Genomic DNA, 18903 nt, shown 5'->3' with positions numbered 1-18903 from the left:
TCAGAACATCCCTCTGGCTCTTCGTCCTCCTTGTCCAGGCTCACGCTCGCCAGAGAGGTCCCTGGCCCCACACTCAAGGCCTCAGGAACGGACCCAAGTCCTGCCAATATCCCCGGGGATTTGGGAACTCTTCCCCGCCCCCCCCCCGCCCCAGGGGAAAGTTATCTGTCTTTCTGTTATTGAAAGTTATTTCTATTCTGCCTTTACCTGTCTTTCAGCCGTTCAATGCCACGCGCATCAATGCAGCTAACATTGAAAACAGGGTGAAGGAGCTGAACAAAATGGCAGATCACAGCGAGAAGGCCAAGCAAGGGTTCTGGGAAGAGTTTGAGGTACAAGGACGCTCCTGTGCTCTGTCCCACTCGTGCCTTTGGGTGAAGAACATCAGATTTGCGTGGGAGTGTCGTGGTTTTCCAGCACTGAGGATTTCTTCTCAACACTGTTTCTCCGTTCCCTGTTTTCCGTGTTGAACTGAGTTACTTCCTGGTCCTTTTTTTTTTCCCCATTGCTTTTTCTCATGTTCAGGGCAGTTTCTCCTTCCTCATCCTAGAATTGCGTGCCTTTTGTTCCCTGCAGAGATTTGTGCCTTCTCCCCCCCATTAACTCCCTCATCAAGCTGCTTCTTGGCTCCCTTTCCCTTCCTGCCAGCCCTCCCTCTGCTCTTCTCGGCATTAGGAGGCCAAGCAGCCAGTCGAGAGTGCCCTGCCCTTGCCTCCGACTCCCCTTGTCTGCCCATCACAGTGTGTTCTTTTGTGTTCTCCTCCGCAGATGCTGCAGCAGCAAGAGTGCAAGCTCCTCTACCCGAGGAAGGAGGGACAGAGACCGGAGAACAAGGCTAAGAATCGCTACAAGAACATCCTTCCCTGTAAGGAGACACTTGAATACTGGTTTGGGTTTTACACCGTCGTTTCTGCAGCCTTCTCTGGGGCTAGTTAACCCTGCAGAGCTTTCTGATCGTAGCTGAGTTGGAAGGAGGTGTACACTGTCCTAGTGGACGGTCCAGTTAGTTCACGGCGTTCTCCGTCCCCTTTCTAACCTGTTCCGTCCCTTTTGCGTGGGGAAACTGGTAAATTGCTCTCCCCTCTTTGTGCTGCGAGTCCAAATGTGCTTCAGAGCTCAAGTGCGGTTCAAAAGTCGTCTGGAGCCGGAGCTAGGGCTTCCCAAGGAAATACTGGAAAACTTGAGCTCGGGTCAGTCTGTAACACTGCGTATCGCTAATGTCCATCCGAGTTACCAGATCGGCAGCACAGCTGTGAGCCAGGTCGTGTGGAGTAGTGCTGTGGCATCAGGAGAGCGTTTTACGCCCTCTTTTGCAGTAGTTACCCATGTCCCTTCATAGTAGGAGCCTTGTGGGAGCCCTTGCTGGGAGCCACTGTGACTGCGCAGCAGCAGAGCCCGTCCCGGCTCCCGTGCTCATCCTGGACTCTCTTCTCCTTCAGTTGATACCACACGGGTAGCACTCCAAGACGTAGATGAGAGCGTGCCTGGCTCAGACTACATCAATGCCAACTATATCAAGGTACTTGGGAAAGGGAAGGCACCGTGTGGGGGCTGTCTTCAGCCCAGTGCTGTGTTTTCTGGTGGGTAAGTGCAGTAATGGTGTAAGTCTTGAGGGAATGCCCTGTCAGGACCAGTATCTTTCACTGGGTCCAGGCTAAACGCTGGATTTTTCTACTGTAACCCAAGGGGTCTCATCATTCTACCATGTCCTGTTTGCCCCTATCTAAGAGTTTGTCTCAATCCCCTCCTTTCCTTGCCTGTTCAGGAGGTCCTTGGGGACTGACCCAGACTCTCAATCATTGAACATTATCTCTGAGGTCAAGTTATAATTGCCCTCTGTAAGCTAAGGGCTGCTTGAAGCTGTATTTCCAGCAGCGCTGCTTTGGCGCTACTTAAGCATCAGCCTTTGGGAAACCTTCAAAGGTGGCTTCATTCCAGCCCACATCCACCTGCGCCTTCCGCCAGCTGCCCGCCGGCGAGGCTCTGTTGGGCAGGAACGTGCGTTACAGCAGCGTAAAGCTCCCTGGAGGCCGGCAGACCGTTTTGCAGGCAGCGCTGTTGAAGCTGGTGATGAGGGTGGTTCATGGCCGCGGGTCTGATGAGGAGAGGGACATCGGGTAGCTCAGAAATCCTGCGTGGCAAGTTGTGCTGACTTTGCTGCTGAAGGCGCGCTAAAGCAACTCTCAATTCCTCACTCCAGCATCCTTGGCTTTTTTTTTTCCCCCCGCCTCTCTCCTTTGCTCCTCAGAGCATCCCTGAAGACAGAAGGAACTCGGAGCACTGCAAGATCTATATAGCCACCCAGGGCTGCCTGCAGACCACGGTGAATGACTTCTGGGCCATGGTGTATCAGGAGAACAGTCACGTCATTGTCATGACAACCAAGGAGGTGGAGCGGGGCAGGGTGAGCGCTTGTAGGGTGCTGTCCCCCAGCCTGAACGTTACCAGCACGAATAGCGTTTAGTTAAGTTGCCCCTGGCTAGCTTTCGTTTCAGTTCTCCTCTGTCTCGTGGCGTTGCGTTAGCTCTTCTTCATGAAAGAAGCACACCACTGCTCTGCGCAGCCTGTAAATATTCATGGAGTGTCCCTCACGTGGGGATTTGCGGGTGGCAGACGGGGAGAGAGAAGGCAGCGTGCTTGTTAGAGCAAGCTGGAAAGCGGGGGGAGTGTGTGTCGCAAGCTGTGTGCGGGACAAACGTGATCGCACAACCTGCCTGTGTGCCTCCTGTACGCGTTTCACTAAGAGTGGGTTGGTACGGGCCGAGGAATACAGTGAAATTCTCTGCGGAGCCATTTGCCGGAACAGCCTTCCCTAGTATAAGAGAGGAGCTAATTATGATTGGCATGAGCAGTGTTGCTTAGGAATAAGTGTTGGGGGGGAGGGATGTGCTCGCAGCAGCCCCGTGCGGAGATGGGATAAAGGATAGCTCTGCTCACGAGCCTTCCTTTGGGTTGGCAAAGTCACTGTAGCAAAGAGGGGACGGGCTGGAGGACAGGAGGGGTGTAGACAGCCTATGGAGCCCCTTGGGATGGAGATTTGGCTCAGGAATTAGGCAATGACCAGACCAACAGCTCAGGTGGTGTGTGTCCTTGGCAAAGCAATGCCTACCTGAGGCCGGGGCTGAGGAGGACAATTCCCCTAGGGATCACGTCCTTCCTATAGGAATGGCCCTTTCCAGTACATCCCCAGTTCGAAGGAAATGCTGCGTGTGTACGGCTCTCCTTTAAACCTCTGCGCCGGGGCCGCGCGCCCTTGGAGTGCAGCAGCATCCCTGAGCAAGGTGTTCGGGGGTTCACCTTCCAGCTCCCCCAGCCGCGACTAACGAGCCGCTCTCTGATGTTGCCGCAGAACAAATGCTTCCGTTACTGGCCAGACAAGAGTTGCGCCAAGGAATACGGGTGCATCTGTGTGCGCAACGTGAGCGAGCGTGAGGCCCAGGGCTACTACCTTCGGGAGCTGGAGATCTTCCGGACTGACCGGGTGAGTCCTCTGCTGCTGTCTGCCCACCATCCTGGGAACGGGCTGGTGCTGGAGGAGCTGTGGCTTCTCTGGTTGTTTTTTTGGTTTTGTGGGGGTTTTTTGGGTTTTTTTTTGTTTTTTTTTGTTTTTTTTGTTTTTTTTTTAAAAAAAACTTAATGGTCCCACTGCTTAAGTTCTGGGCCACTTTGCCCCAGCTTTGATAAAAGGAAAGGAAGGTGAAGCCTCCTGGTGGGAGGGGGTTTCTGACTGGGTGGTGGGTCTCTGCTCCCCGCAGGATGAGCGCCCGAGGCTGGTGAAGCACTATCAGTATTTCAGTTGGCCAGACCACGGGGTGCCCAATGAGCCAGGAGGGGTTCTGAGCTTTCTGGACCAAGTGAATCGGGCACAGCGAAGCATTCCAGGCACGGGGCCCATCATAGTGCACTGCAGGTAGGAACCAGCGGGGCACTGCAGTGGGGATGGGTAATAAAAACGTGTCTCTTCTTTTCATCACCCCTGACACTGGGTTATCGTGTCAGCTGATGGCGGGGGATGGGGATATACGGATGGGGAAATAGAGCCCTCCTCTAGAGCTCACTGGTGATAGCGCAGGGAATCATAGACTGTGTTGGGTCGGAAGGGACCTCTAAAAGCCATCTCGTCCCACCCCCCTGCAGTGAGCAGGGACATCTGTAACTAGATCAGGTCGCTCAGAGCCCCATCCATTCCCCTTGAATGTCTCCAGGGATGGGGCCTCCCCCAGCCTAAGAAGAGCAGACCTGATCTGGAGGCGGTGGCTCTCCTGCAGCCTGCTAGACTCTGATCTCCTACGGGTCAGCGTTTGGCTGGGCTTATCTTATAGCAGCCGTGCCAAATCCGCCCGGGATGGACCAGGCGTGCAGACGAGTGTGGGAGCTGAGCTGACTAACTCGGGGCAATATACCTTCCTGCAACGATTTTCTTCCTTTCTCTCTCCAGTGCTGGAATAGGACGCACAGGCACCATCATAGTGATAGATATTCTGGTGGATATTATTCACAGGCAAGGTATGTCTCCCTGTCTCACGGCTTTCACCGTTCGCCTTGCTCTGACCAGTTATGGGAGAACCCTGCTCTTGTGCAAGCAGTGGGTACCTGATCTCCAGGCAGTGGGTTGGACTTGTCCGGGAAACAGCGGGCACAGCCTTAGCCTGAACGTGGGGTGAAAAGGGCATTTGTACTGTGCCCAGTTCCCCCTTTCTCTGTGGGCCAAGAGATGGAGCTCTATTGTAATGAAAGGTGAGCTCTATCGTAATGGAAGGTGAGCTCTCTCCAAAAGGGTGTGCCCATGGACAGTAATGTGAGACTCGGGAGAGCCTTCTCCTTGGCATCAGTGGGGCCAGGATTTCAAGGTCTCCTGGACAACCCCCCTTTATTGAGGGCAGCAGGGCGGGGGGAAACATGTTGAGTAAGGGCTACGCCAGTAGCTACTGGCTACTCCAGGAGCCCTTTTAGAAATAAGCCCCCCAGACTCTCTTGTGTAGAAGGGCTGTCACGCTTACCTGAAATTTTAGAGCCATTGTGGATCACTCTGTGGCATCTCTGGGTCTGGTCCAGGAGCCCTGAGGCAGGTGGACCCTCTTCAGCAATGGTTGTATCTGTTTCATAAACCGCGCAAGGGTGGTAAGTCTGGATCTGTAGGAAGATGCCACGGAACAGACCTGATTCCCCTTCCCTTGCTCCAAGGCAGTCAGCCCCTGCCTCAGCCATCCTCAGTCCAAGAAGTTCTGGTGGGGATAAAAAAGGAAATAAAAGTAAAAATCTCCTAGGCAGGGATGCACCAAATCCTTTCGCAATATTCGGTGTGCAGCGAGGTACTGAAAGCTTTCAAAGCTGTCTTAAGGAAATAATTTTTCAACCTAATTCCCACTCCCTAAACCTCACCTTCTCGCTCCTGAGCAGGTTTGGACTGCGATATCGACATCCCCAAAACTATCCAGATGGTACGCCGGCAGCGTTCGGGCATGGTGCAGACAGAGGCCCAGTACAAGTTCGTTTACATGGCTGTCCAGCAGTACATCGAGGCTGAGCAGAAGAGGTTGGAAGAAGAACAGGTGAGTCCCGTTCGGCTCGGTTGGAAAAGCAAAGGCAGAACTCGAGCCACCCCAACCACCACCTCCAGCCCCACCTCCTCCCTGGAACTCAAACGCTGCCCCGAACGCGTGGAAACCAACCCGCTCCCCTGCTGGCATACGGGATCTTGTAAGGCTTTCTTCTGCTTTGAGTGGGATTTTTATAGTCTTTGCTTTCTCTTTCAGAGGAGTAAAAGGAAAGAGCGAGACTACTTGAATATCGGCTACTCTCCTATGGAAAAAGGCAGAGCCAAAGGGCAGCCCCCTTCACCGCGGACCCAGTCTGTGTAAGATGAACGTCTCTCTGCCAGGGCTAAGAACTTCTGCAGCAGGAGGGAGAACAGCTTGAGCAAAGGCCCCGGTATCTATCCTTTGCCAGCCTGCTTCTCCCGTACCTGAGACCTGACCGGTTGCCGGCTGTCGTATGGGAACGGCTGAAAATAAACAGGCGATCCCACCACACCGTCAGCGCTGGTGGTAGCAGCTCACCGTGCTTGTGTGCTACGCTTTTGGAAAGGAGAGGAGGAAATAGATGCTAGCCTTTAGCGAGTTGTGCCCCGTATCCTTGGCTCTGGAGAATGTCTCCGGAGAATCGGCCAGAGAGTGAAACTGCTGCTGCCACTGAGGGACTTCTACAGCAAACTCTGAAGGAAGACGAGAAGGGAGCAGGGCAGGGGGATTTGCACCCATGTGGAGAGGGAGCATGTGCTAAGGAGCATGAGTTCCTTACATAAGCAGAGATAAAAACCCCAAATTATGTTTTTTTCCTTCTTGCCCCAAGTCGTGGGATACCAGTGAGGGATGGAGAAGGGGTTATAAGTTGAAGGTGAGTGGGTAGGGGCATCTGTTATACATCTCTTATACAATACCAGAGCTTTTGGGCACCTTGAATTGCAGGATCGGTTTTGAAAGAAGAGCTGGCTGGGCAGCAGCAGAGGCGTGGGTGCTAAAGTGGAGGCAGAAATGCTGCTGCCGGGCTCATGCAGAACAAAAAACCCAACAGAAGAGGGCATAAGGAGATGTCACATGTTGGGATCTTCCCTGCTGGCCTCTAGAAACATCTGTGTGCTGTTTAAAACGCCCAACTTTGAAAGTGCGGCTCTGAATAAATGAGGGTGGGGAGGATTGAGTGGGACTGAGCCCAGGTGAGCTCTGCGTGGCTGGTGCTGTCGGCTCCAGAGAGCTCCCGCGAGTCCAGCTTTGGGTGTCAAACCCGCTTCAGAGGTACTTGGATCTGGCCTTTGGAGCAGCCCTCTCCTTCCAGGAGGTTTTGGAAAATCCAGAGAAATTGGGTATGTAGAGAAAGTAAGAGTAGGAAATACCAGGAGCTGTGGTATTTCCTGGTCCTGCAGAAACTTCGGATCCGTGAAAGGCTGACATGTGGAGGAAGGTTCAAAGCTCCATCCCCAAGCCGTGTTGGAACCTAGGAGGGGTGGCTCAGAGGGAGAGAAAACAGATTGAGAAAAGCGCGTAACCTGGTGTCGTCCTATCCACAAGGCTGGGGAGGGAAAAAGGCAGCTTGGCTGGGCCATCGCCCGCTTCCCACTGTCCACCTGCCTCTGGGAAAAGATCCGGAGTGGTGAGCTGTTAATAACAAGGCTTTGTTTCTTGACAGGGTTGATGATGAGTCAGCTTCCGTCTACGAGAACCTTAACATCAAAAGCCCAAAGGTTTCAGGGATGAGTAATACAGGGCGATAAAGGAGCCGGAGGTGAGCTGTATGGAGGCTGTGCAGGTAGGAATGCTTCCCTTGATTAACCGAGAGTGTCACCGCAGCCTGTTTACGTTGCGTTTGACCCAGCTCCTCTCCAGCTCCGCGTAGGCAGATCTCCCCGGCTCTGCCCGCAGCGGGGAAGGCAGCTGCACTTTGAAATGTGGCGGAGCCTGAAGACGTGGCTGTGGCCGGCTGCTGATGGGAGAACAGGGGGAAATGGGGCGCCGTAACAGGGAAACGCATTTACAGCGATGGGGGAGATCTGCTTTTTGGAGCGTCGCGTCAGGCTCTGGGAACCAGACTGCGCTATGTCTGCACAGGAGTGGGAGAGACCGCGCGCGCCGGGAGTGTCTCAGCTCTGTAACCTTATCAGTGCACCTTTCTCCCGGTTGTAAACCATGCCACCCTTCTTGTCTTCTTGTTTTGGAATGCAGGGTTTACAGTGTTTACGTCCACCCCTTTTCCAAGTTCTGCAATTGCGGACAATTTTTTTTTTCTTTTTTTTTTTGCCCGTCTTGCCTTCCCCAAGCACCTTGGATTCAGCGAGGAAGAAGCTGACTGTAAGAAACAAGCAGAGTCTGCGCCCCAGAACATGCCTTGACCTAACTTATTTCATGAGAAGGATCATCTCCCATTCGCCCCCCTATCAGTAGGTTGATATTTATGTGGAAGTGCCTCTGGACATTCATTAGGGAATCAAGGCTCAGTTTTAATTTTTTTTTTTTTATTTAAGGTTCTTATTTTTTACACACAAATTGTTAAACAGAATGGAAGTGACTGTTTGCTTAGGAGCTTTCCCAGGGTTGCCCGCTTAGGGCGTTAGTGAAATGGTAGTACAATTTAATGTTTTCATTAGGTCAATCATTTCTAAGCTTAGAAGTGTTTTTAGACTGAATCCTGGAGTAACTTTGCTGCCTGCGAGGGTGAGAAGCAGAGAGCAAGCGCTGCCTGGGCCCAGGGATCTGCAGCTCTGCTGGTTCTTCTTCTCACGCTTCCTTTATGGCTTGTACCAGTCCTAGATTTCTCTGCAACCCTGCCGAAGCAGACCGAGCAATCGCTGCTGCTGCAGCACAGCAGATGCGTGCGTGTGTGTGTGTGTGTGTGTGTGTCCCTGAGAGCCTGCTAGCTGCTCCGCACGTGGGTTTTGTGGAATTGAGACAGGGGTGAGCACCTCCATTTTTGACCCGGTGGGTCTGGATGTCGAGCTATGTGAAATCCCACCTAGCTGATGGGTGCTGAGGAGTAGGAGAGCAGCTTTGGCTGTGCGCTGGGCTTTCAGCCGCCCGCAGCGAGTCCCAGCCGAGGATACTAATCTGAGCTGAACTTTTTGAGCCGGGCCCCCTCTAAGCTTGATGCAGCTCTGCCGTTACCTTGCTGCGTGACCTCTTTATTTTTTTTCTCCCCTGCAACTATACGACAAGGCAAGTGTTGTGCCTGCTGAGTAGGAGTGTTGTAGGAGTGTTTGTGACTTGACCAGTGCCACGAAGATGAGTGTGTTGTTGCGTGGAGCGTCCCAGCTCTGTTGATGAGTCTCAACTTGTGACTGCCAGTGCTTCCTGCTGTTCCAGCCTTAAGACCTGCAAATAATCCTGCCAAAGAACCCCTTCCTGCAGGAGTCGTCAGTCTCTAAAAGTGTGCTCTGTGGGGAGCCTTGGGTCGGAGTGCCAGTGCCTGAACCTCCAGAGCATGCGTGGGGCTGATGCCGAGGTCCTCCTGGGTCTCTGGGACTGGACGGACTTGCCGCATGGCTGATGCCGAGGTCCTCCTGCGTCTTTGGGACTGGATGGACTTGCCGCATGGCTGATGCCGAGGTCCTCCTGGGTCTCTGGGACTGGACGGACTTGCCGCATGGCTGATGCCGAGGTCCTCCTGGGTCTCTGGGACTGGACGGACTTGCCGCATGGCTGATGCCGAGGTCCTCATTGGTCTCTGGGACCGGACGGACTTGCTGCATGGTTGGGGTGTTAGTGCCTGGAGCACCAGCTCCAAGCATTGAGCAGAAGGGGTTGAACAAAAGCACAATGACATACCTTGGCTGTATTTCCTGGCTGGTCTTTCTGGTCCCTTGTCACAGGGACAGGAGAACTGTTTATTTTTATTGCACTTTTAATAAATGTTGAATATTCTCAAGGCTCTCTTTTTTTTTTTTTTTTTTCCCCTTTCTTTCTAAGTAGTTTGAATTTGGGGAAAGTGACTGACAGTTGGTGTGGACAGTGGGGCGTCCTGAGTGTCTCCCATCACCAAACGCGGCTGTTCAGGGCCCTGTTTTCATTTGCTTTGAACCTTCCCTTTGGCTGTGCGTAAGTGAGAGGTTCAGCTGCCTGTGAGCTAAACCTTCCACCTTTGCTTCCAAGTACGTGGGGAGAAGGGGAAGTGCAGAGGGACAGTCCCCACAAGGATGCCGTGACAGACTATTAGGAACGGTTGGAACAGTGAGAACATCTCCGTGGCCAGCGTAACAATAGATTTTATAAGGCTGAAGATGTTATTTCCCTCTCCCCTGCCCTTGGGTCTCATCAGCGGGACTTGAAGGGTGACAAAGATGTAATGACAAAGCATTTCATCTCTACTAGTGTCTATTTGCTGGCCTTAGCCCCAGACACACCCTGGGTAAAATGGAAGTGCCTTCTCAGCCTTAAGTCTGGGTGAGTCACTTTTTTCCAAGAACAGACTAAAATTGGCGCTGTGAAGATATCCTTGCGGTGGCAAGCACGGGGGAAAGGGACAGGCCGATACAAGCGAGAATCCCCGTGCCTTTGGCGGGAGCTGTGACGGTGCCTGGAGCCGTTGCTGCAGACGCGTGGCTGGCACAGATAGCGCCGGCCAGCGAAGGGCTTGCAGACGCAGCAACGCGCAGAAGTTTTGCGTAGCGGCAGGCTTGAGTTACTTCTGCCGCTGCTTCAGCCTTTTCTATTTCAAATTAGATTTCCTGGAAGGGGAGACTGGAAGTGTCTTTCATCCGGGTGGGAAGAAGCACGAGACGAGCAGCCTTTGCGGCTTCTCATTTTTTCAGGCGACATCGGGTAAACCCAGAGGGAAATTGCGCCCGGGACAACACCGCCTAGATGGTAGTAAGTATGAATTTACAGGATAAAGCTGTCCGTGTGTGCAGGACTGACAGCACTGGGGCAGCTGATGCACAGACGGACTGACGTACGGGCACGCTGTGTAGCTGCCGTGATCTGGGAATGCAGCTGGACTCAGGACTGCGACATGAACGCCTCCCACGGCAAGTGAGAAGGGAAATGGGGAGTTAATTGCTACAAATCGACACCGTGCATTGTATAAAACATAATTTAATACATACACGTACGGTACTTGCATACAATACTGTCTTACATCCATGTGTTTGAATAGAAAACATTTAATTGTAAGCCGCCTTCATCATGAAGACTTTTGTTAATCACCGTCAGAAGATCGCTGCATTAAATAAAAATAGAGTGTAAGAAACTGGCCTGTGTCTTAATACTGACACATTTGAAGATTAGGAGGGTAAAGCTGTCAAAAGGTGGAACTTTTATTGTTTTGGCAACAGTTTGCCTGTGACAAGCGTGAATGAAGTTTGCGCATGAAGTAACTTGGGGGCAGGGTTCTACTGCTGGGGCCGCGTGCCTAACAGAAATCACCCCCTGGGTCCAAAATCGCTTTCCAGGTAGGGATGAGTGATTTTTTTAATCATCTTCTTAGGGGGGGAAAAAAAAAAAAAAACAAAAACGAGTTAGAATGGCTACTCTGTTCTGTTCAATAGCCCATCGGGATGGTGACGCTGCTCAGGTGGGTAGCAGTGATCGATCCGTGTTTTGTCAGCAGGAGGCAGCAGTTACACCTCCAGTATTGACCAACACTGCGGAAACGTTTCAAGCGTGTGGAATAAGGATAATTTTCATCTGCTTGTACGACTTCGACATGTCTTTACCCTCCCAATCCCAGCTCCTCTTAGGAATAATCATGTAGATCCTTCAGTTTTCAAAAATAGCCCTTTATTCCCCAAGGGAGTTAGAGGAACTGTAGCCGCTGTCACCTGGTATCCGGCCAAGCCGGCACACGGCCGTGTGCCACTGGAGGCAAACAGTCCTAGAAGCCTGTCTGCTGCTTTCCAAGCTCTGGTTTCCATGGAGAGTTTGGCAGCAGGATGCCGAGGCGGCTCCTTGGAGCACTCCTGGGCTGGAGACAAGCTTGGCAGGCAAGGATTTCAGCAGAGCTCCCGGAGGTGGATGCGGGGGTTGGAGTGTCGGCACAGGAGGAGTGTGGGGAACGGGACACGGGGTCTGCCAGCAACCCAAGGAATGCCGTCAGGGCAGCAGACCCCGTTCCTGCCTCCCTGATGCGCCGTGGGGAGGGAGCCGACAGCCTCGCCGGACGGGAGCGAGGGGCTGCCTGGCTGCTACTGGAAAGGGAGTTGTGTCGCGGGGGCTGCCGCCGTGGTGTGCTTCGGGGGAAGATACTCTGGCCTGCTCATTGCAACAGTCCTTGTGAAGCAGCGGAGGTTCCCCGTCTTCAGGGCGCACTGGACTGGCCACAGAATGATGCAGAACAGGATGATGATCAACGCGGAGAGGAGGACTATGCGTTTCCAGTCGTCGCACATGTCGCAGCGGGACAGCCTCCCCGCTAACCCAGTCGGGGGGGCCTCGGGACTTTCTGGCTTGCTCATGGCGACATCAATGGAGATACACGAGTCCGGATTCTCAGGGTCATCGGATGACTGGCGGCAGCAGAGCTTGGTCCCTTCCATCCAGAGCACCTTCTCCTGCTGGAGTTCAGGGGGCAGCGTGGCAAGGAGCTCCTTGCTGGTCTGCAGTGCTGGGGCACCTTCCAGGGGGATGCTGGTCAGCTGCCGGCAGAACGGACAGGGGAGCTGGTCCTCTGGGTGGTTCGGGGGCAGCCCTTTGCTCAGGCGGGCCACGCACTCCAGGCAGAAAACGTGGGAGCATTGGAGCAGCTTGGGCGTCTTGAAGGTGTTGTCGTAGGTGTTGAAGCAAATGGAGCACTCAACAGGGGAGGCTGGCTTCGGAGAGGTTGGGTTCGGGGAGCCTGGCTTGTCAGTTGGGGACCTCGCCTTCCTCTTGCCGTCTCCTGGGGAGGTGACAACGATGGGGCTGATGGGGATGGGGATTTCACTTGGAGACGCAGGGACTGGGCTGGTGGGAGAGTCCGGCGTGTTGGAGTGCCACAGATGCGTGAAGCACGACATGATGGAGCCCGAGGAAATAAAGAGAGCCCTGGGAGACTCTAGAAGAGAAGAAAACCACAGCCTTCATTTTAGACAACGTGAAGACACCCATCACCAGACCTGTGTTTAGCCCCTTAAAAGGAACAAAGAGCAAGTTTGTGTTTTCCGCTGCATCCTGAGCCTGGAATAGATCCCTGCGAGAGGTGAGAATGACACAGGTAGCCTGTTCGAAGCTGCGTACCGAAGGTGAAGTTAAACATCCTGCAAAGAAGCAAGCAACCAGCAGAGGTCCACCATCCAGCCAAAGCCTTTTCACCAAAACCACCACGGCGTTATAGATGGGTGCAGTCTTCCCCCGTACATGCCTCCCTCTGGGCAGAAAAAAACACAACAAAAACCTACCCCGGCTGGTGCTCCCCGACACCTGAGCAGGGAGGAGAGCAGAAGACTCCATGAGGTCAAGTAGGGACCTCGCTATGGCAGTCTATTAGTCTGGGAGGCACTCAGATATTATGGTGGCAGCATGAGCAAGGCCTAAGAGACAGATAACACTATTCAGTTGTGGAGGTAGCGGGGTGGGGGGGGGTGTGTGTGTGTGCGTGTCTGTGTGTGAATCTCTTCTCTCTGGTGTGCTCAGACAGAGCTTCGTGCCTCGAATCATGGTTCTGCGTGCTGCCTGGCCGGCAAGGGAGGCACCACCCAACGGCGCCGCCTGGTTTTGGCTATCCACAGTGGGATCTGAACCCCCTCGTGTCGCGGGAGGAGCCAAGGGAGGTGAGAGCTTGCAAAGTCTGTTCCGTCCTCAACCCCCAACCAGCACAAGCAGCGTGTCCGTCTCGTCACCGTGACACAGCAAGAAAAGCAATATTGGAGGAAATGGCCTTGCTGCCAGAGCAAGGGGAATTCTCTGCTGTTTCCTTGTTGCTCTGCTTTCCCTAGGGAAACACGGTTCTTCCCTGTGCGCAGCCCAGGGGAAGGGCCAACTCTCTGCTTTGTTGTGGTGTGCGAGCGGGAACCTTGAGTTCTTGAATGGCTAAATACGCCGGTTCCAGCAAATTGGTTTACAACTTACTCCAGCCTTATCAGCAACCTCAGTATTACCTCGAATTCCAGTTATCCTGGGCTAGACACGCAGCTTCACCTAATTCCGATATTCAGATACGTGACTTTTCCGCCATCGAGTACTTTTACCTGAAAGCAAGCGTTTAGCTGGAGGAAATTCCCAGCGACGACGGCCCTGACGCCGTATGCCCGGGGAACATTTTTTTTAGGCTGTGTCACTAAACTAGCCAGGCTTGATTCTTTGTGTTGGGAGATTTAGCCATGACAAGCCAGAAATGTTCCGATTGCTGCTGTAATTACAGGTCTCCAGTCAAGCCAGCACTGGCTCACCAGCATGGGCTCGAGCCTCCGCATAAAAGCTAATCTAAGGCGGCAGAAAGACCACGTATTCCTCGCGTTGCGCACACAAAAAAGTCTCCTTTATTTAAGAATGAAGTATTCTCTCCCAGCACAGCTAGCATTGCCAGCGCTGAAACCAGCTTTCGTGACCCTTCCTTCGCTGTCTTCTCTCGTTCTAAATCAAGACGTTTTTGTGAAGCCCCTCCTCAAGTTAAATTTTCAGTCACAGACTATCTGCACTTTTCAGCAAGTTGCAATTTTTTTTTTTTTTAAGTTATTTTTGGTGGGTGGTTTTTTTTGGTTTTTTTTTTTCCTGTCTACAGATCACCCCGCGTGTTCGAGCACACTCTGGCAGATGCTGATGAATTACAAATCCCAACCCAAGCTGGCACGGAGAAGAGGGAAACCCCCCCCGTTGTTTTTCTTTTTTTTTTTTTTTCCCCTGAATCTTCTGTTTTGCAGAACTCCATCCCCTGCGTCCAGTTCTTTGCAGTCCCTCGGCTTGGGGTGTTTGTCAGAAATTCCGAGCAGCAAAACCAGTGGCAGAAGGTAACCTCAGAAAGAGAGAGCCTTCGCTTATGCAAACTATAATGTCACAACCTACGTGTAAAAGCTCTTCTGTTGGCGTTTTTTTTACGAGTTTGTGATGTGACGGCTATAGCAACAGCAGTATCTTGATAGTAAACTTGAGGAAGTTTACTCACAACAGTTGCTTTTTTTTTTTTTATTGCAGATAAAAATCTGCAATGTTTATCTGCATTTTTTTAATGCAGCTGCAAGCTTTTGCCCACATTTTCCCTTCGCTAAAGATGATCGTGACGCTACGGATGCTTGTTAGCTTTGATAAATTTAAAGTCTACTTATTTTTATCGACGTCTTGGCGTTATGTGGCAGGTAGCTGACTTAAGCTGGGGAGAAACGAAGAGCAGGGCAGGGAGCCAAGGCGTGGGAAAGGCAGTTTTAATTCATAATCCGCCACACCGGAGAGGTCAGCCTCTGCCTGCTTCTTGTGTCGTCGGCTGGGGTGCCGTAGAGCTGATGCTCGGAAAGTTAAATTGGGTTTGGGCGGCAGCTAAGGCAGGGGCCAGGACTTCTCCTGGGCGTTACTGCTGTACCACTCACTGAGAGCCAGCCCCTGGAGCTGGAGAGCCCCAAGGAAGACGTGCAGTGTGGAATCTCAAGAGAATTAGTTAGGGTTTGGGGGTTTTTGTTGTTTTTCTATTGATTTGCTGCCTGTCCCCCTCCCCCCCCCCCGCCCCATGATTCATTTATTTTTTTTTTAAATGCAAGACAATATTTTCAATTGTTCAGACCTCCACGGTCACACCACTGCATTTCCTCAGACCCTGCAGCTATGTACCTTGCTTTACCCTGGGCTCTCCAGAAACTTTGGGAACATTAGTACGTAACTGAAGCGTTCAGGAGAGACGCGTAAACTCAGATTTAAAACTAAGTAGCTAAAGTACTTTATACTTGCCCCACAAGTTTTAGAAAACGTCTTTTTCCACCATAAAACCAGACAAAAGAGAGCACATGGTTAAGATGTTAAGATAGTGGCCAACGCTGTTCTGTAATACGATTCCCTAATGGTATTTCTAACTCCGAGCGACTGAATACACAGCAAGTTAAGAGGTGTACAGCAGATTAAAGTCTATAAATACCTGTTCAGAGTGCTGTTTAGGAGGAGAAAAGCATGTTCTGGGCTCTTGATTTCTACCCCTGAAGAGTCTTCTCTCCAGAGGATAGTCTTAGGCTCAGGGTGGTTTGTATTTATAAGCCGCCTTCTGGTATTCGAGCTCCCCGGTAGCTTCCCGCGTTGTTTCCGAGCACGGTAGGGCTGGCGAGACAAGTAACCTCTAACAGCTGCCTGCGTACAAGTGGCCCTGCCGCTGTAATTCAGGTATCTTTTATACCTTCCTGTCTGGAGGTGACTTTACCTGCTCCACCTGCCTTTCCCCATCACCACTGAATCACTCCATTGGCTGCGAGCGCTCCCGCTCCCGCTCCGGCCGGTTTCTATGACAAACAGGGCAGGCTGGAATGCTCCTGATAAGGGGCAGCGCTGAGGACACCCCGCCTGTGCCTGCCCTGGGGAAGCGATGGGAGAAATGTTTATTCCTTCATCTTCTCCGGACTGGGGAAGGGCTGCCTGCTTTCTGGGAAATTCGCGCAGTTCTTCGACTAGTTTTGAGGGTTTGTCTTTTTGTCATAATCGCTCTTCACAATCTGGTCCAGTTTGCGCGGATGTGCCGGCCGCGGTTTCACAGGGCAGGAAATCTTCCGAAAGAAAATTTGAGGAACACCTAAGAATAGCAGTTATTTTTCTCTTGTTTCTTCATAAAGGACAAATAACTTGAAAGTCCCTGAGATTAACAGCAGAAAGAAGGAGCCTGACGGTCAAATTTCTGGCGATTGGTTGAGAAAAAAAAAAAATTGTGGCAATAGAAAAAAAGAGCATGAGTTTGAAAGACACAAAGCTGTTTATAAATTGATCGAACCACTCTATACAGTCATGTGTTTGCTCCAAGCTCTTATACCATTGTTCAAAATAATATTGTCTGGATTGTCACAGAGAAGGAATTCCATTCTTTGCAGCTTTGGGTAGCAATTGACATAGAGAAATATTTTTCAACCTGCAGACCTTTGGTGGTTCGAAGGACATCACTCAATGACCCGGGAAAAAGAAAATTTACACTCATGTGCAGGTAAGGAAACAAGGGCGGAGGGGGGGAAGTAACAAACATTGACAATTTAGTTCTTATTTATTGCAAATACTACTGTTCTTTGTTCAGTTTCTCAAAAAAAAAAAAAGACACCAACATGAGATGGTCTGTGCATTTATTTCAGGATGGGATCAGAAAGTCCCTTCTTAAAAAAAATGGTTGAGAAAATTCACTCTCAAAACATACGGAACTGTACCCATTTCTTGGGACAAAGAAGTGTCTAAAGCCCACAGACACGAATGGGAGTCGGATACAACTCGCTTCGGCTCCCACATTCCTCTACTTCAGGTCACACTTGAAATCCCGAAGGAGGCTTTTAAGAATGAGAGAAGCATGTTGAAATTACCGAAGTTTTAAATGAGTTTTAGGATTAAAACTAAGGTGACCTGATCCTTCCACAGCTAGAAGGATCTGGTCTAGAGCATTGTTCCTCCAGGGGATTCACGGTGAGCTCCATGGGTGACTCCAGAAGACAAACACCTCAATGGAGAATGCAGGTTAAGACTAAATTTTCCCGGATTTGCATCTCAGTGGTAGAGCAGCGCGCATAGACCGTAGGAGTAACAACCCCTACCCGATGCTGAGCGGGCAACACCGGCACGGTGCGCTCCCCCAGCTATTTATGTTGCCGTTCAGGGATGAGCGAGGCCGGCAGCAAACACTATCCAGAGCTGACAAAGCAGGATGTTTGATGAATGGATGTAAATCATATTTTTAAAAGTCTTGCTCACTTAGTCACTTGCATAAGCGCTTTGGTAAACCGGGCTCAAAATTAACAATGTTTCGGGAACACGCTCGGGTATGTCAGATTCGGCAACGCGCCGAGGAACAAAAATCCTTGTTTTGGGTCTAGCTGAGACCCCCTCCCCTGGGAGACAGTGGAGCAACGCTGATTTGCTTTTTGGTCGTGCTCTAAAGAAAGACACAGGCACATTTTAAGCCCTTTATCCGCTGACAAGGCCGGGACTGATGAACTGCAGTGTGAGCAGGATACCGCCATTTCAGAGTTTCGGTGGTTCTGAGGCTGGTCATTCCCTCAACGTGACCGGAGCCTGGAACGGGACGAGTCCAACTCAGAAGCCGAGAGCCTGGGGCAAACTGGGCCGCCCCGCGCATGCCCGCACGCTCCTCCCTCCGCAAGGACATGCTGGGTACGCCTGGCAGGGAGCGTGCCGGGACCCAGCACCGTGCTGGGATGACGATCAGGGCTTGGCTCCCAAAAGCGAGTGGGAGGCTTGCTGTTATTTTTATCTTCTGCTTGGAGGAATAGACTGAGCATGTCAGGGACTGCAGCTGGTCTCGGGTGGATCCCGGAGGATCGGGGGCAATCAGCTGTGGGAGCACATGCCGTCATGTCTGCACTTAAAGGAACACTGGTACGAAGTAGGAACAGTTACTTCATTAACACTGTTATTTCCTTGCGCTTGCATTAGCCGTGCACACCTCGGGTGCTTCTCAAAGGTATTCCCTGGGTAGAGGTGTAGGGGTATGCAAACAGCAGTCTGAAAATACGTGTTCCAAACGGATTTTTTGCTAAGCCATGCAGGAGTGATGGTGATGTGACTGGAGCACTGGGATGAGACGTGGGAGATGCATCTCTCTGGCTATAAGCACCGTGACCTTGAGCAAAACGCTTCATTTCCATGGACTTCTGGGGCTCATTTCCTAAATGAATAAATAATTGGATAAACGAAATAAAATTAAGAAAAGGAATTGTGAGCCTTCCTTTTTGGTCATAGTCTTTGCCTGGATTGTGCATTTAGATGGGAACCTGGGAGGGATGGTGCTGCGCAGTAGATAGGGCTGGTCACAGTGGCTCCAGCCACAGACCTAACGCAGGATCCCACCTGCAGCGAATAACTGTGATTGAAACATCGAAGCTTTCGGCTGTCGGACCCTTCCCACCATCACCTCTCCTTATTTTACCCGCAGCAGTAGCCACCGCCATCTCCTCCGGGACTGGGGGTGAAGCGCTGAGATCTTCTGAAGGGTATGTATTCTTTTCCGGGGGATTTAGGAAGGTTTGTAATGAAAAAGATTATTTCTAACGGCAACTACCAACTGGCTGAGGACATGACCATTTAAAAACTTGCAAGCCAGGCTCCTTAGTGTGAAAAGAAGCAAAGTATACTGCAGAGGAACAAAAACAGACTACTGATCATCGCTTTAGGCTGCTTCCGTGGCTCGTCTCTGCCTCCACCGCTGCCTAAGTATGTAATTCCTTTCATTCTCTGTGTAGTTCATCTCAGTAGATAAACTGAAGCCACCAGGTAATGCTGGGTGGGGAAAAAAAAAATCAAAATCAAAAAACACTGAGGAATG

At 51.6% G+C, this 18903-nt stretch overlaps 2 protein-coding genes across 10 annotated transcripts in view; one reads left to right on the top strand and one right to left on the bottom strand.

Moving 5' to 3' along the window:
* LOC141732052 (tyrosine-protein phosphatase non-receptor type 11-like) overlaps window positions 1-9415 on the top strand; it is a 57083-nt gene extending 47668 nt beyond the window's left edge. For 2 of the 9 annotated variants that reach the window (XM_074560348.1, XM_074560352.1), the window contains exons 6-16: window positions 219-332; window positions 769-865; window positions 1440-1519; window positions 2249-2404; window positions 3350-3481; window positions 3756-3910; window positions 4439-4506; window positions 5401-5552; window positions 5757-5857; window positions 7186-7305; window positions 7719-9415. In XM_074560348.1, coding sequence (XP_074416449.1) covers window positions 219-332; window positions 769-865; window positions 1440-1519; window positions 2249-2404; window positions 3350-3481; window positions 3756-3910; window positions 4439-4506; window positions 5401-5552; window positions 5757-5857; window positions 7186-7270 — 1140 coding nt within the window. In that variant the 3' untranslated portion in view covers window positions 7271-7305; window positions 7719-9415. Of the gene's footprint in view, window positions 1-218; window positions 333-768; window positions 866-1439; window positions 1520-2248; window positions 2405-3349; window positions 3482-3755; window positions 3911-4438; window positions 4507-5400; window positions 5553-5756; window positions 5858-7185; window positions 7306-7382 lie in introns of all 9 variants that reach the window. The other 7 variants (XR_012583944.1, XR_012583943.1, XR_012583941.1 and 4 more) reach the window with 7 other exon arrangements.
* A 2253-nt stretch (window positions 9416-11668) lies between these two features.
* RNF223 (ring finger protein 223) lies at window positions 11669-12911 on the bottom strand. The gene is made up of 2 exons (XM_074609568.1): window positions 12860-12911; window positions 11669-12516 (listed from the first exon to the last, which is right to left on the bottom strand). The coding sequence occupies exons 1-2, from the start codon at window positions 12909-12911 to the stop codon at window positions 11669-11671; spliced, it is 900 nt and encodes a 299-aa protein (XP_074465669.1).
* Window positions 12912-18903: the final 5992 nt, after the last annotated feature.

The sequence above is a fragment of the Larus michahellis genome, chromosome 16 (assembly GCF_964199755.1).
Source record: "Larus michahellis chromosome 16, bLarMic1.1, whole genome shotgun sequence".
Classification (NCBI taxonomy): domain Eukaryota; kingdom Metazoa; phylum Chordata; class Aves; order Charadriiformes; family Laridae; genus Larus; species Larus michahellis.
The sequence above is the reverse complement of the archived record's forward strand: the minus strand, read 5'-3'. Positions and strand labels throughout refer to the sequence as shown.

What these genes read in the sequence shown, in the direction of transcription:
- RNF223 (XM_074609568.1), bottom strand. Translation starts at nt 12,911, where the DNA reads ATGGAGTCTTCTGCTCTCCTCCCTGCTCAGGTGTCGGGGAGCACCAGC. An exon ending in GTCGGGGAGCACCAGCCGGG is followed by an intron (nt 12,517 to 12,859) that starts GTAGGTTTTTGT and finishes CTTCTCTTCTAG; the next exon opens with AGTCTCCCAGGGCTCTCTTT.